This window comes from Acomys russatus, chromosome 11, assembly GCF_903995435.1.
Source record: "Acomys russatus chromosome 11, mAcoRus1.1, whole genome shotgun sequence".
Taxonomy (NCBI): Eukaryota; Metazoa; Chordata; class Mammalia; order Rodentia; family Muridae; genus Acomys; species Acomys russatus.
In genome coordinates, this window is record NC_067147.1 from 55,742,974 (window position 1) to 55,757,898 (window position 14,925).

At 48.1% G+C, this 14,925-nt stretch overlaps 1 protein-coding gene across 1 annotated transcript; it reads right to left on the minus strand.

Annotated features, from left to right (window-relative positions):
• Positions 1-1,577: 1,577 nt before the first annotated feature.
• Positions 1,578-13,834, minus strand: Ndufv3 (NADH:ubiquinone oxidoreductase subunit V3). Its single transcript, XM_051153382.1, has 5 exons — positions 13,669-13,834; positions 12,208-12,328; positions 4,031-5,131; positions 3,242-3,249; positions 1,578-1,759 (listed from the first exon to the last, which is right to left on the minus strand). The coding sequence occupies exons 1-5, from the start codon at positions 13,714-13,716 to the stop codon at positions 1,625-1,627; spliced, it is 1,413 nt and encodes a 470-aa protein (XP_051009339.1). The 5' UTR covers positions 13,717-13,834; the 3' UTR covers positions 1,578-1,624.
• Between the last annotated feature and the right edge of the window lie 1,091 nt (positions 13,835-14,925).

The window sequence follows — 14,925 nt, forward strand, 5'->3', positions numbered from 1 at the left end:
ACTGCTGCCTGGCAGGCTCCTGTTGTTTATAACGGCTGAAGTGACTTTGTATACAACCTGCTTGAGTCAGTGTGCATCTGCACCACATGTAAGGGGGTACCAGCGACAGAAGAATGGGAGCTGTATCCATACATGTCAAACTGGTTTTAAAATTCAGCAAAAGTGGGCCGGAGAGATAGATGGCTCAATGGTTAAGAGCACTGACTGCTCTTCCAGAGGTCCTGAGTTCAATTCCCAGCAACCACATGGTGGCTTACAACCAATCATCTATAAATGAGATCTTCTGGCATATAGATAGAGAACTCATATATATAAAATAAAAATCAATAAATCTCTTTTTAAAAAAATCAGCCAAGGGAAGCAGTACCGAAGCTCATAGTATGTGGCTTGAGTCAGAATCTGGAATGTCAACCTAATGCAATGACTCAAAGCCGAAGCAAATTCAAGCCACACAGATGCTCTGGTAGCAGTCTTTAAGAGAGAACAGGAAAACAACAGACGCTCCACCCCCAACCTGACTGTGAGGGTAACCTCGGCATTGCCACCAGATGGAGTACCCAGGAAGTACCAGCTGTGACCATGCCTGGGGCTGCTTGCCATTGTCTTTCAGTGGGCAGTGAGCCAACTGCCAAGAGGGTTGAGACAGCCCAGAGGGGCCAGTTCTAAGGCAAGAACGGTTCAAGCCTCATACTTACTCTTCAGATCATCAAGTACTTACCCTTGGGGCTAGAGAGATGGCTCGGAGGGTAGGAGCTGCCAAGCCCGGTGACCTGGGTTCTGTCCCCTGGATCCACATCAGGTAGCAGGAGAAAATCTGCTGTAGGTTGTCCTCTGACCTCCACATATGTGATGTGTGTGTGTGTTTTAGGGGGGGGCGGGCGTTTCAAGACAGGGTTTCTCTGTGTAGTTTTGGCTGTCCTGGACTTGCTTTATAGACCAGTCTGGCCTTGATCTCACAGCAATCCACCTGCCTGTCTCCTGAGTGCTGGAATTAAAGGCATGTGCCACCACCGCCCAGCTGTAATGTAGTAGTTTATATTTTTGATTGTGAGCCTAGCCTTTAACAGCTGAGCCATCTCTCCAGCCCATGTAGTAGTTTAAATCAGTGTAATTCATGGATCTCTGTGAGTTTGAGGCCAGCCTCAAAGTGAGTCCAGGACAGTCAAGGCTACAGAGAGAAACCCACAATTTGTGTGTGTGTGTAATTCCACTCCTCAGTTTATCCAGGCTATGGCTCAGATCTAGCAGTCACTGCTACTGCAGACCAGTACAAAGCTGAGTGGGTCTGACATCGCTTTGTTTCTCTCATTTTATGAATCCCTCTGGCTGGTTGTAGACTGGCAATTAAAGAGGCATGCGGTACACAGCCATTCCTAAGGGTGTTCCACAACAGACAACATCCCTCAGGCCTTGTTAGGGATGAGGAGCCACAGAGGCTAATCTGGAAGCACCATGACACTTCACTGTGGCCCCTGAAGGGTGCCACTGAATGACACAGACTCGATACAAATAGTCAGGGTGTCACCAATTTATTTTCTGGAAGGTGTGAGAGCTTTGTGACTCTAACTTTTATTCTCACAGGCAAGAATTCATGGGACCAGCATGGGGCTGCCCCGAGGTGAGCTCAGTGCCAAGGCGACTCTCGTCCTGAGGAGGGTTGTGGCATTCTGAACTTAGAGAGATCCAGGTTCAGGTCAAGGAAGGTGTACGTGTGGTAGTCATGATGCTGCAGGTTCTTGTAGGTGCTGGTGTCGGTGGGCTCTGCAGAGGAAAGTGACAGGAGAGCTGTCAGACACACGTGTGTGTGGGCACCGAGGGAGCGGAAGTCTGCACACTGTTGGCCTATGATATGTGAATGTTCTAACTAGGACAGACCTTGAGAACCCTGTATCTTCAAATACAACATAAAGGAATCGAATCACCTGAGAATTTCTGCTGAAACTTAGCACCGTTCCAGCTAAGTGTAACCACAAAGCACAGGAGGCAATGCTGTCGCCATAAAACCTCTAACTCTGCCACAGAAGCTTCCCAGAGTGAACCACACACAGGAAATGACTGCTTTGTTTGTTTTGAGACAGGGTCTCTCTGTGTAGCCTTGGCTGTCCTGGACTTGCTTTGTAGACAAGGCTGGCCTCAAACTCACAGAGATCCACCTGCCTCTGCCTCCCGAGTGCCGGTATTAAAGGCGTGCGCCACCACGCCCGGCATCAGCCTTTTACCTTAAATGGGAAAATGAAAGCTATATGCCTAAACACTTGATAATCTTAAAATTCAAAGTGTGGGACTGAAGCAAAAGGACATGGCTCTCTTGTAACACGAATGCAACAAGACAGGAGACAAAACAAAGCTAGCGGGGCCCACAGGGCAAGGTCTGGCCTAAGACTCTTCCCAGCTCTCTAACAATCAGGTAGGTAGACTATCTCAGTTTTTGCTCACACTGCCTGCACAGAAAACACACACACACACACACACACACACACACACACACACACACAAATATGCATTTCTCTATTCCAATCTAAAAGCTGTTTCTCATAATTTAATTTCACTTAAAAAAAAAAAAGAACGAAAGGATGTCTTATAGAGCTGGCGTCTTCTCTTCCTCACCAAGCTGGAGACCTTCACTGTGCTGAAGGCATACCTCAAGCCATGGGCATGTTTATCATAGGGGAGGCAGCAGCTGATGGGAGCTGGGGGTTACTAGCTCTATTGATAACAGCCCACCTGTAAGCCAGAGGTTTCAGGCAAGGATCACTTTGTGAGCCTCAGCTGCCAGCAGAGGCTTGTGTGTGTGTGTGTGTGGGCGTTGGTGAAGGCAAGTTTGTTTCCATGGTGCTGGAAACTGAGTGCAGGACCTGACACATTGGCTAAGGCCCATACCAAGATCACAGGCAGCCCTGGGAGTTGTTGTTTCCCTAGAAACAACCTAGAGATCCCCAGCCCTGTGTTTTCATAGTAGGTTTGAGGCACTCCCCTCCAGATGAGATCAAGTCTGAAAACTGCAACAGTGTCAGAAAGGCAGGTCCTGAGGTCTCAGGAAGTCTGGCATGCACTGGTACCTGGCAGATTAGTGAGAGAGGGGAAGCAGAAAAGGAAGAAAACATAAATGCTGTCGCCATCCTGGAAGAGCAATAGGTAGCACACAGGCTGATGCAAATTAGGCAAGGATGGGCTGGGAATGATGCTCAGGTGCAGGAAGGAAGCCTTGTTAGTGATGCTGCATCTTAAAGCCCCCAGGAACCGCAGGTTCTGAATATCAAAGCATTCCTGTTTCCCAGGGGGCTTCCCCGAGGCTGTGACTACAGTATGATAGAGCGCTGTCCCCCCCCCCCCCCCCCCCCCACAAGGCCCTCATCAGAAACTCACTGTAGGAGACTAAACAGCCCAACTGTGCTGTGAACAGACTGAGGATGCAGTCCATGGCTGCCTACCTGCTGACACTTGCTTCCTTTTTCTTTTCTTTTCTTTTTTTGAAATTTTGAGATAGAGTTTCTCTGTGTCTCCTTGGCTGTCCTGGACTCACTCTGTAGACCAGGCTGGCCTCGAACTCTCAGTGATTCACCTACCTCTGCCTCCCGAGTGCCGGGATTAAAGGCGTGCGCCACCACGCCCAGTGACACTTGTTTTCGTTAAGGCCCCTATCTAGTTCAGTCTACCCGAGGGTTATCACTGCCAAGTGTGGCCATTCCTCCAAAGGATTTCCACTCAGCAGGGTGCTGGACAAGTTTATGAACTACGTGTGTGGACACCCTCAAGGTTAACTGTGGTGATGCTAGACTTTCAGTTTCCATAAATTATGCCGTCTAGGAAGTAGTTAAATGAGGCCAAGCGGTGCACACCTGCACCCAGCACCGGGGAGGCAGGAGGATCAGGAGTGCAAAGCCAGTGTTAGCTACCTAGCAAGTTTGAAATCAACCTGAGCTTCATATGACACTGTGTCAAGAAAGGGGGGGGAGGGAGAAAGACACTCCTTTCTAAACACACAGAAACTCAAGAGGTCAAGGAGAGTCTGAACCAAGGCAAGGTGTACCCTGTGTGTCATCTGGGATTTCCTGGGGTGGGCCTGCATCAATGGGCGGGGCTTCACCGACTGCCTCCTGGAACTGCCCCTCCAGCTGTGGTCCTGCTTTTTCATCAAAGGTATCTTTCTTCTGGGCAGGAACTGTCTTCAAATATCTCCCTAGTTTCTGATCTTCCAAGGTTTCCTCCTTGGCTTTTGAGCGTCCTTCTGGCACCTGCTTCTCCAGGCTTTCTTTTCTGACCACGGGAGAGGCTGCCTTCCATTCGGGCTCTGGCACTTCCGGCTCCAGATGTCTGGCTCCTCCAGCCCCCGGGGCGGCGGCTGGCAGCTGTTCTACACTGTCCTCTTGTGTTCTCATTGTGGGCACTGGGCCACTAGTGAGCTGGGCAGATGGCCTGGTTTTTGTGTGGTCGAGTAAGATTCCTTCGGCTTCAAATGGCTTTGGCCTTTCCTTCCCTGTCTTATTTGGTCTCGGTTTCCCCCGCTGGGGCTCTTCCTCCACATTTTCCTCCGAAATCTCAGTGGATCGTGAACTGGGTGTTGCAGGCCTGGACCTGGTTTCTCTGTGGTCTTCTCCAAGCTTGGTGAAGGTCCCTTTCTTCTTTGGCTGTAGGGACTTCTCTGGGTAGGAGACGGCTGTGTGTGGCTTTTGCACCCTGGGTTTCTCTTTTGCAGGAGCCGTTATTTTAGGGGCTGCATTCTCGAAGGCACGGGAGGCCTCTGGTTTGGAAAACCCTGCCTTGCCTTTGCTTGCCACTTGGTGACGAACGTCTGAGTTGGGTTCCTCTCCATCGGAGTCTGAATCTGAGGAGCTGGATGAGGAAGATGAGGGTGAATCACCTGTCACCTTCTGCCGAGCCTCAGAGTCAGAACCCCGTGCTCGGGGTGGAGATGGAACTTTCTGGGGAAACTCTACCAAAGTCTTTCTTGACAAACGCTTCGGAAGCCCTTCGTCTGTGAGCAGCCGGCTGCCACCAGGGTGCAGGCCAGCTACAGCCCCACCTGTGTTCTCCACTGATGGGTAAGAACCGGGTGGAGATGTGCTTTTGGACAGTGCCGCTGCCGTGTGGGTGGCTAGGAGCTTGCCCCTCTCCTCTGCTCCCACCACATCTGGGAAATGGCATAAAGAGGAACATTTATTACTTAATGAACAACTCAAAGCCATAGACATTGCATTGTGTAATGAGCGTGTTATAGTGCTGTCCAGGTAACTGACTCAAGGTAGGTTCCAGGCACCTCTCCACATGCTGGGGCAGCGGAAGAAACTGCCCCTGAGCAGAACCTTCAAGGAGGGGCTTTCTCACCAACAGGACTCCATTTCTCACACTCATGGCTTCCCAGATGACGACTATTTTTAAGTGACTTCACTCAAATTTACAATGGTTAAACTCTAATGCAGATATTTTCAGTTGACCATACAAGTTTTACAAATGCACAATTTCTTTTTCTTTTCTTTTTTAATATTTATTTATTTATTATGTATACAATGCTCTGCCTTCATGTACACCTGCAGGTTAGAAGAGGGCACCAGATCATAGTATAGATGGTTGTGAGCCACCATGTGGTTGCTGGGAATTGAACTCAGGACCTCTGGAAGAACAGCCAGTGCTCTTAACCGCTGAGCCATCTCTCCAGTCCCCCAAATGCACAATTTCTTGACGCGCTAAGACTGCTCAAGTATTTGGTGCTTCTCCAATATTAAAAAGGTCAGAGTTGACCTTTCTGAACAAAACAGCCAAGGTCTAGACGTAAGTCTGTTTGGAGTGTCCCTGTGAGAAGAGTGGGCGGGAGTGGCAACAACTTTTCAAGCAAAGTTGCCCTAAAAAGGAAGAAAAATCCTCAAAATCACACAGGCCACAGGGGGATTTCTTCAGCCAAGAAAACAAGTTTTACAAAACCAGAAAGTCCAAAATAATTTAATACCACACATATCACTGGAAACAGATGTTAAACTGCAGAAGCCAGATAAATTGTAATAGAAAAATCTTACATTTCGTAGTCATTTATGAAAGCCCTCTACGCCCCCAAAAATCACTTTAAAGCTAATTTCATTTAGTCTTCTCAGGTGTCAATCGTTCTTTTCACTTCTTTTTTTCTTTAAGACAGGGTTTCTCTGTGTAGCCTTGGCTGTTTGGACTCACTCTGTAGACCAGGCTGGCCTTGAACTCACAGAGATCCCCCTGCCTCTGCCTCCCAAGTGCTGGGATTACAGGCGTGCAGCACGACTGCCCGGCAGGGGTCAATCTTTCTAACCATTCAGATGAGAAGAAAAACACAGGACAAGTTATTAATCTGGTAAATTGCCCTCTGAGCCTGAAGTGGGAGCGAACAGTCTCTAGACGAGCAGATGTACAGAGTCCTTAAGACGGGCTATATATACGCTAAAACCGCCTGCTCCTCTACGGTAGCCTCAGGCCCCTCCCACCCATCTTATCATCCCTCACAAGGGGAAACCTATGATTAGCTGGTAGCGTAGGAACAAAGAAAAGTGAAGTTTCTCAAGCCAGAGAGTGACAGACACCATGAAAGGAAATGACCATAGCCAGACTGGTGGGTGACAGGCGGAACCAGCCCTGGCTCACAGACAGGCTATGTCTGCTTGGCCCTGGCCACCTGGAGTAGGGACTGACATGATGACTCGGAGGCCACTGCTGCATAGTACAGCAGAGCAGGGCAGTACACACTTGCTCTCTCTGAGCTAGGAGTGCACAGATCAGAATTCCCAACAGCCACACGTATGACTCCCTGCCTCCTAAGCCAGCTAGCCCACTCAGCTACTCCACTGTTATTTTTCTGAACTCGACTAATACAAATAGGAGATGACCTTAGGTCCAGGGTGTGGCTCAGCTGGCACACAGAGGCCCTGGGCTCCAACCCAGCACTGCACTAAAGTGGGTGTGGTGGTATTTGACTGTGATTCTTGCACTCTGAAGGTAGAGGCAAAGGACCTTAAGTTCAAGGTCAACTACACAGCAAGTCTGAAGCTAGCCTGGGCTACATAAGGCTTGGCCTCAAAATGAAAATAAACAAATATAGAAAGCTCTCAGATGACTATTTTGAATAGAAAAACGGTGGACTGACTTTTCCAACATATGCTGAGGATTTGAGGTTACTACCACTGAGCACTCTCCTTAGGGGTTGGGAATTCAGAAGGCTGAAATGAGTTGCAAAACTATGTTATTGGGGCTGAAGTAGCCCAGTGATACAGCATGTGATAGGCAAATGCAAGCACCTGGGTTCAAAAGCCACCCCCCCAAACACAAACACACACACACACACACACACACACACACACACGAGAGAGAGAGAGAGACAGACAGACAGACAGACAGACTTACAGACAGACTTACAGACAGATAGAGAAAGAATGAGAATAGAAACTTACATTATAGGTTATTCACCTACAAAACCAGAAAGAACATTTCAGACTTGCAGACCTGGCTTGATAATGAGACATCACCGTATGTAATAGGAAGACTTGAACTGTTTCTCTTCTTCTCATTGGTTACAGGAAGAATTCCAGGGAAAGGCTAACAGATCCAGGAACTGGTTTTACTTTTTATGGAGGGTCAGTTTCTGTCCTGCCTAGCCCCAGCCCTGTCTTTGAACCTCAGACCCATGTCTGCCATATGGATCTACAGTTGCCACCACGAAACAGCATCCACGGCAAGTGTGCGTTCACCAGTGGAGTAGATCATAGAAGGTGAATGTGGCCTCTGAGAAGCACACTGGATGGACACAGGATGCAACACCCCTCGTGGCATTCTAGCTAAAGACTGGCTTCTCCTGGCAAACAGCCTCATCAGCCGCCTGCTGCCTACCCCAGACTCCTGCAGGCGCTCTCAGAGCACATAAGGGGAGGTGCAGGGGGCTGCTAGCTCCACAGAGACCACAGCAGCCTACACAGCCAAGTCTACAAATACTATCTAATGGTACCAACCAGTTCCTCCCCGCCGCCTCCCCATCTCCTCTCAAGAAACAACTCAAGTTTCTACATCTCTTCTCTGTTCAGTGGGGCGTGAAAGAAGGCTCAGCAGTTAAGAGTACCTATTGCTCTTGCAGAGGACCCCAGTTCAGTTCCCTGCACTCATGTTGGGTGGCTCACCTGTTAACTCCAGCTCCAGTGATCCAATGACCTCTTCTGCCCTTTGTGGGGACTGCACCTATGTACACAGCCACACAGCCACACACACACACATCCACATAAATAAATGTGTGTGTGTGTACAAATAATGAAGTAGCAACCCTACAATATTCCTATGTAGTGTCAATGGTTTATAAAACTAACCCAGGAAACAAAGCACACTTCCAAAGGTACATTAAACAGGCCAGGAGAGTGAAGTCACTCAGATGTCATAGGCTTAGGATTACATGTGTGTACAGATTAAAAAAAAAAAAAAAAAAAGAATGCAGGAGAGTCCAGATTACACCCCCGCCCCCAGAAGACAGCACAGTGGCTGAAATATAGATTATGGCCCAGAATGTCAAAGTCAAAAACAGACTTCGCTGGCAGGATACCTCAGCGATACCTCATCAGTAAGAGGTGTGTGAGGTGACACATAGGAAGTGTTCTGAACAGCGCTCCCTCTGCCTCAAGGCTGTGGTTAACATGGCTAACCTCTAGTTTTAGAACTGACACACTTTTAAGCCTGGACTGAGCCTAGATGGAGAAATAACTTTGGCTTTATACTCTTAAAGAGCTATACAAAAGCAAGGTGTGAAAGCTGGAGAGAGGCTCAAGGGCAAAGAGTACTGGATTGCTTGTTCTTCCAGATGGCTGGGATTCAATTCCTAGCACCCACTTGGCAGCTCACAACCATCTGTAATCAAGACCTTCACAGAGACACACACAGGCAAAACATCATTGCACATAAATTTTTTTTAAAAAGTAAAAATCACACACACACACGCACGCACACACACACACACACACACACACACACACACACACACACACACGGTGTGATGGTGCACATTTGTAATTCCAGCCCTCGAGAGGATCGGGAGTTCAAGACCAACATGTACTACATAGCAAGACCATGGGGGTGGAGGGGGGTGGGATAGAAAGAAAGCAATGTACAAATTACTCAGCCAATAACTGTACAAAGGTGGCCTGGTGACTGGATTCAATAAACAGCAAAGGAAAAGCCAGGCACGTCTCCAAGAAGGGCCTGTGGGAATGCCATGATTCTGATGTGTGTCAACAGCTTTCCTCCATTAGGAAGCAATGGTAAAGACGGGAGCCCCAGAGTAGGGCAGAAAATTCCATCCTCAAGGGCAGGCCTTGACCTTTGGGCAGGGGACCACCGCCCAAGGGTTCCCAAAGCCACTCTGGTTCAGATGGATTCTAATCCCTAGCACTGCAAGAGAAAACACAGGCCCACATGTGGGTATTTAGAACTGTTATCTCCTTTTCTCTGTATAGAGATCATTTAAAATTATACTATAGAAATGTAGTATGCACAGAAGACAATTTCTTTCTTTCTTTCTTTTGTTTTTTTTCAAGTCAGGGTTTCTCTGTGTAGCCTTGGCTGTCCTGGACTCACTTTGTAGACCAGGCTGACCTCAACTCACAGCGACCTGCCTGTCTCTGCCTCCCGAGTGCTGGGATTAAAGGTGTGCACAACTGTACCTGGAATTTTTTTTTTTAAAGACGTATTTACTTATTGTGTATACAATGTTTTGCCAGAAGAGGGCACCAGATTTTATTATAGATGGTTGTGAGCCACCATGTGCTTGCTGGGAATTGAACTCAGGACCTTTGGAAGGACAGGCAGTGCTCTTAACCTTTGAGCCATCTCTCCAGCCTGGCAATTTATTTCTAAAGACCATCTTCCACCCTGAAGTATACTGCCATTCACAGAATGCATGAGTGTGCACTTGAGTGGACACCCACCCACCCCACAGCTTCATCAGCCCCAGAGCACCCGGGAGGTGGCAAAGGTGCAGGCTCAGATGGCTGCAGGGCCAGGGGCAGGAGCTCTATAGGAATCCAAGGCCAACCCTCAGGCCAGGTCCTCCTTCCCAAACCTTCCCAGGATGACACCGTTTCTATTCACACAGACACCTGTTCTTATTTTTTTTTTTTGTTTGGTTTTTCGAGACAGGGTTTCTCTGTGTAGCCTTGGCCATCCTGGACTCACTTTGTAGACCAGGCTGGCCTCGAACTCACAGCGATCCGCCTGCCTCTGCCTCCCGAGTGCTGGGATTAAAGGCGTGCACCACCACGCCTGGCCAGACACCTGTTCTTATGTAGAAGGCTCTTGGGTCCTAAAACCCACTTGGTCTAAAATCATGTATCTAAAAGATAGGATTATAGTCATAAACTTAAAAATTCCCTAGAGAAGAAGACACAGTTAATATTGAAACCGGAGTCACTCACTAGCAAGTAGTCATAAGCATTCCAGGCTGTGCAAGACCCTCGGCTCAATCCACAGCATGCAAAAACAAACAAAAGACCATGCCAAATACGGCGCACAACTTAGTTGACATTCTTGCTGCAGACATTTCTTAGGTAGATTGGAATTATCTTTTGTTGTTGTTTTAAGTAGTCCTCATGTTTAATATTTCTATTTTTCTTTTTCTTGTTTGTTTTTTGTTTTTGAGACAGCGTTTCTCTGTGTGTAGCCCTTGCTGTTCTGGACTCCCTTTTATAGACCAGGGCTGGCCTTGAACTCAGAGATCCATCTGCTTCTGCCTCCCTAATATTTCTAAATTTCAATGTATCCAAAAGGAAAAGAGTTCTGTATTTTAAAAATTGGGCAGGTATGGGCATAACTGAATCATGTCCCTATGAAATTCAAGCCAAGACACCTCGATGTAGGACTTATGGAGAGGGTGTGTGTGTGTGTGCGTGCGCGTAGGGCAAGAGAGGCTGTGGGCAGGCACTGTCTAACAGTGCAAACATTTAACACCCACTGATGGCCAGTACTCAGACAAGGAGAAAACAATAGAATCTGTATAGTTTCACACACTCAAACTGAGGAAATGCTATTTTAGTGACACTAAGACCAAACTTAATTACCACTCCAGTGTCCCATGTGAGGATGGAAGCTTTGCCAAGAAGCAGCTCTGCACAATTGTTCAAGGGCAGATCAGCCACCATGATTAAGGAACTAAATTCAATGCACCTAGTTCATGATCCATTAAAAAAAAAAAAAAAAGAGCAAGGCATAGGAAATAAAATTATTCTCAGAAGAGAAGCACTTAAAACACATTACAGTTCCTGCTTGCCTGGTGTGAGGCTATCCTACGCTGACATTGAGGAAGGGAAAAATGTGACAGAAACCAACCAGGCACCAGCCGAGTGCAGCACAACAGAATGCTGGCTCCTAATTCCCTCCCTGAGGTCATGATGATGTTCCCCAGCCAGTGATGGGGGACACTGGGAGAACCCCACTAGAGTCTTAGACCAGGAAAGCCAGAAACCAGAGAAAGAAAGTAGGGCGGGGGTCTCCTTACTTCACGCTAGCATGGGTTTCTGAGAGCCTCAGAAATGCCAGAGCCCAGCCGGGCATGGTGGCGCATGCCTATCATCCCAGCACTGGGGAGGCAGAGGCAGAGGCAGGCAGATCTTTCAGAGTTCGAGGCCAGCTGGTCTACAAAGTGAGTCCAGTATAGCCAAGGCTACACAGAGAAACTCTATCTCAAAAAAACAAAACAACAACAAAACAAAAAATAAAAAACAAAAACAAAAACAAAGCAAAAACAAAACAACAACAACAACCAGACAAAAGGGAAATGCCAGAGGCCTCTGTTCTCCTTGCTGAGCTGGGCATTTAGAAAGTACCACTTGGGCTGGAGAGATGGCTAAGTGGTTAAGAGTGCTGACTGCTCTTCTGAAGGTCCTGAGTTCAATTCCCAGGAACTACATGGTGGCTCAGAATTATCTATAATGTGATCTGATGCCCTCTTCTGGCCTGCAGGGGTACAAGCAGGCAGACCACTGTGTTCATAATAAATAGATAAATCTTTAAAAAAAAGAAAGAAAGAAAGAAAGAAAGCATGATTCTCTCTCTAGAGCTAACAGAGTCAAAGCCTATACCACTGGTGTGTTCTGATCTTCCAGAAGACTATAATCTGGACACTGGGACGATTAAGAGCCTTAGGTTATGTGGCTGGCCAAACTCATTTCATGCTATTGACTTTGCATTCTTTGCCCCCGAGACCATCTTTAAAAATCTCACCTTTGGGTGCGCTTTGCTTCTTGGGAATTGGTTGTGTTCCCTTTTCACTCTTCCCTGACTCCGTAGAGAGGGGCACTGTAGAAGCCAGTTCTCGGAACACCCTTGCCTCCAGGAGCACAGGCTGAGGAGAGTCAACAAGGAAGGATATTCACCTTGGTAACAGCCATTATAATGTAAACACTATATATTAATATTCATGTGGCACATTTATTACAATGTTCAGAACACATGGGAATTATGACTATCATGAAAAAAAAAAGCTACAAGAAAAATATGCCCAAGTTCCAGTAGAATCACTGTTAACATCTGGGTAAAAATTTCCCAAAATAGACACTTATGAGGTTTTACTAAAAATATTTTGGCCAGGTGGTGGTGGTGCACGCCTTTAATCCCACCACTTGGGAGGTAGAGGCAGGAGGACCTACAAAGTGAGTTCCAGGGCAGCTAGAGCTGTTACACAGAGAAACCCTGTCTCGAAAAACAAAAAACAACAACAAAAAGACTTCGTTATACAAAGCGTCAGGACATCTTGGAGAAGAGCCTAGTCCTGTGTTCTGCAGGAACCTGGGGCTCAGGGGGTAGGGGGTGGATGAGAGGCAGGTGCTGCTGGAAGAAGCTCTTGATGCCACTTGTCCTGCAAAGCCCCAGTTAGATCTGCCTTGACATGTGGGGTGGGGTGGGGGTTGCTGACCTCTGCCATCACCTCACGCCAGGATACCGATACATGGCCAGTCCAGACTCCTGGGTCCTAAACGCAGCAGCCCGTTTATCCTATTGCTGATTTTGTTACTCTACAAAATACTAAGGTTATTTTATTATTTTTTATTTTTTGCAAAATTATCTCCCCACACTTAGTCAAGCTGCAGAAACACTATCTACTAGTAAACACAATGTAGCTAATTGCTTCAGAAGTGTTACAATGTGAGAAAAATTTTACTGCAATTCCCCAAGGCCACTGCAAAGGTATGCGCGAGACCCTAGGATGCTTCATGCCGGGGCCTGAATGGAACAAGAAAACTACTTACATTGATGATTCTCCGGTACACAAATTATGTGTACCGATACACGCTGGCGGGGGGTGGGGGCGCTAAGAACAAGATACCTGGAGAAGTAACTAAATAGTGCCCATTAGACGACGGGACCCTCTGTCACCGGCATTTTATTTTGCTGTGAGCACTTCCTGTTTGGGGCCAGTTCAATGACAGCTCTTGGCAAGCAAGCGCAGGGCCCTAGAATCCATCCCCCGAGCCCAACGAAACAAACCCCAAAACTGGTTTTGCAGAGAAAGACAGGTTTAGTTTTAAAAGCAGCCAAGGAGCCTCAGCTTTACTTCTGCAGAGAAAGCCCGTCTCTCCGCATCAGGTGAGCACAGGCCCTGGGACCCCTCACCGCACCGAGCCCACGGGTGCAGCTGAGGCTCGGGTTAAGGGCTGGTAGGTTTTGTCCTCTCGCCCTTTTTACCTTCAGCGCCCGGATTCGTCCTCCCCGGAGCAGGAGAGAGACCGCCATGGCCCAAACGCCAAGCACTGAGGTCGCACCTAATTACGTGACCTGCGCATGCACACGCTTCACCTAAGGCTCCGCCCTGCGTTCACTTTCGCCAATCGCAGACCAGTGCGGGCCCAAGAGTTTGCGCGCGCATCCCGGGCGGGCTCCTCACGAGGCCACGCCCATTACAGTGTCTACCAATCCCAGGTTAGAGCGCGAGGGGTCCGCCCCTGGGCAGGTTCTACTGGAAGTCCCGCCCCTCCGCTTAAGGCCTGTCCACCTTGCCCTGATCTCACCCTTAACACTGCAATTTACCAATGCCGCACAGCTAGAATCATGCCCTTTGCGTTTCTGGTTCGACCTCAGAGTCTTTTGTGTTTCGTGTGGTTTTTGTGAGTTTGTTGTTGGTGATACAGTTCGGTGGTGGTGCGCTTGCCTGGTCGGGGCGTGATCCTGTACAAACAAACCAGAAGCCGTAGAGCTAGTCAAACCTGTGCTTTATAGATCAAATATAAGGAATATAATCAACTGATTAACTCCCTGATGAAGGCAGAAACCCCCACGCCCACCCTCACCAGTTGGAGACCAAGCCTTCAACGCACAGGGCGTTTTTGGAGAACCTTCATATCAAAGACATAGCTGTGGAGTGTGTGTTATTGGTACACACGGTACGCAGTGCACTGTAAGTGTTTTATTCAGATGAATGTATCCACACCTCTAATTTACACCAAGGAAAATTCAGTGGTAGTGAAAGTGTTGAGGACGTTGGGGAGAAAAAGTTCATTAGAGCTATTAATGCTGTGTACAGGCAGACAGGCAGAAAAGCATGACAGGAGCCAAGCCCCTAGGAGCGTTCAGGCCCCAGAGACAGCGTGGCCAGATCTCCGAAGAGTGGAGTCAGCCCAGATGGGAGAGATTTCTGTGAGCAGGGGGGAGGGGGGGCAGGAGTGCTACATATACTGTAGGCGGAGTAGAAGCTACTTTCTTACATTGCAGCCTTATGAAGTCCTTGAGATCGACTGGAATCGGGCCTCTGAGCAACATCAGGAAACTCACTCAGGTGGCGGGATAAACTGGCAGAGCCAAGAGCCGCCTGACGTTGGCAGATCACAGGACCGCGAAAAGAACAAATGCAGGGCCCTGGAGAGATGGTTTGGTGGTTAAGAGCGCCGCCTGCTCCCCCAGTGGTCTTGAGTTCAATTCCCAGTAACCACATGGTGGCTCACAACC